The sequence below is a fragment of the Triticum aestivum genome, chromosome 3D (assembly GCF_018294505.1).
Source record: "Triticum aestivum cultivar Chinese Spring chromosome 3D, IWGSC CS RefSeq v2.1, whole genome shotgun sequence".
Lineage (NCBI taxonomy): Eukaryota > Viridiplantae > Streptophyta > Magnoliopsida > Poales > Poaceae > Triticum > Triticum aestivum.
Genome location: NC_057802.1, coordinates 38,593,143 through 38,594,795, shown reverse-complemented (window position 1 = coordinate 38,594,795; position 1,653 = coordinate 38,593,143). Strand labels below are relative to the sequence as shown.

The 1,653-nt window shown below is 49.4% G+C and overlaps 1 protein-coding gene across 1 annotated transcript; it reads right to left on the bottom strand.

Moving 5' to 3' along the window:
* Positions 1-287: 287 nt before the first annotated feature.
* Positions 288-1,305, bottom strand: LOC123073992 (SKP1-like protein 4). Its single transcript, XM_044496959.1, has one exon. It carries the CDS (start codon positions 1,201-1,203, stop codon positions 472-474), a length of 732 nt encoding a protein of 243 aa, XP_044352894.1. The 5' UTR covers positions 1,204-1,305; the 3' UTR covers positions 288-471.
* Positions 1,306-1,653: the final 348 nt, after the last annotated feature.

Sequence of the window (1,653 nt, the reverse complement as noted above, 5' to 3'; positions counted from 1 at the left end):
TAAACAAAAGAAGGGTACAATCTTTCGGTTTCTAATATCGGATAAACGTTTTTTAAAGAATATCAGATCAATTAGGGAGAAGAAAAACACATGTTCCAAGCTTTTTTTTCCCCAACCTTTGGCCCTTTACCCATCATCTCGTGTCTTCAACAGGTGAGTAGTGTTGATCTAGCATATCTAAATAGAAGCCCCCGTTACCTGATTTCTCTTGGCATGCAGTATTCACATAAGCAAACAATAAACTTTTCAGGCAAACCAGAAAATCGCTTATGGGGAAATAAATTTTTATTTCAGGTGACTGACATATAAGCGCTCCCATTAAATGTGTATAAGAACTATCAATGCTAGTTTATGGCAGCAGCAAATCCCCCAAAGAAAAAGAAAAGTGATGGCCAGTGATTTGCCCGTACGTCTACTCGAAGGCCCATGCCTGTGAAGGCAGTGACGATGCGTGTCCGTCTAGGCGTCTACTCATTCGAAGGCCCATGCAACTTCGCTGCGGACCTGGGCCTCCTCCTCCTTGGTGTAGTCGTTGAGGATGTTGAAGTGCGCGCGCATGCCCTCGACCGTCTTGCCCCTCATCTGGTCGGCCACCGTCTTGCACGCCAGGTCAAGGAGGCCCTGCACCTCGAGGTAGTTGGCGGCGAGGAGGAGGTCGAAGAGCGTGTCCTGGTCGACGCCGCTGACGAAGTCGGTGTCGAACCGATCCAGGTCGGGGTCGCCCGACGAGAAGGTGGTCTTCACGACGTACGCGGCCGCGTCGGCGTCGGCGTAGTGGCGGTTGCAGTAGTCGACGACGCGGGCCAGGATGCGGCCCGTCACCTGGGTCAGCGGGATCGCGCCGGCGGCGCAGCCTTCCTCCAGCATGTTCTTGATCAGCACCGACGCCGCCGCGATCGTGTCCGCCTGGACCACGAACTCCTCGCCGTCCGAGCTGCGGAGAGTCACCGTCGTGTTGCCGCTGCTGCTGGTTGCCATCTCGATCGATCTCCTACGCGCGTGTGTGCAGATCGCTCCTGTCGAACTAGGTCTATAGATCGAGCGATTGGTCGATGGGTGGGAGACGCGGCGCTCGAATATATAGATGAGAAGAGACGGCAGGGAAGTTGGCGCCGGCTCTTTTTTGGGGTTTGTGGGGCCGGGGAGAACACAAATTCGGATGCATGGCATACATATGCAGGAAGGGTAAACAGAGCCGGGCATGGCAACCGGCCCACGGGCCCGAGAAGCCACCCTAAACGTAACCAACAATATCCCTGCCTGTCTACCAATGTGGGCCGGACCAGATACATGATCTTATGCTCCTTCTTCTTGCGCTTTTATGTCTATCTCAAAAAAAAACCTTGCGCTTTTATGTCTTGCTTATTATTGCGAGACCTAGGAGAGCCTCGCCCCCAGAAGCGTCCATAATGGGAAACGCTATGAAAGAAAAAAGCAAAAACAAAACCTATGAAAAATAAGAAAAAAATAAAGATAGACGAAAAAAAAGTAAAAAAAGGGAAAAAAGGGAAATAAACAAATAAAACCGGTGAAAAAAAAGAAAAATAGAAGACTGAAGGAAACCGGTGAAGAAATAGAGGAAAACAAAATATTTGATAGCAATTAAAAAATCCAACATGTATTTGTATTTTTAACACATATTCGAACAACAAT

Excerpts from the sequence above, each read along its gene's own strand:
- LOC123073992 (XM_044496959.1), bottom strand. The coding sequence starts at position 1,203 with ATGCCCGGCTCTGTTTACCCTTCCTGCATATGTATGCCATGCATCCGA.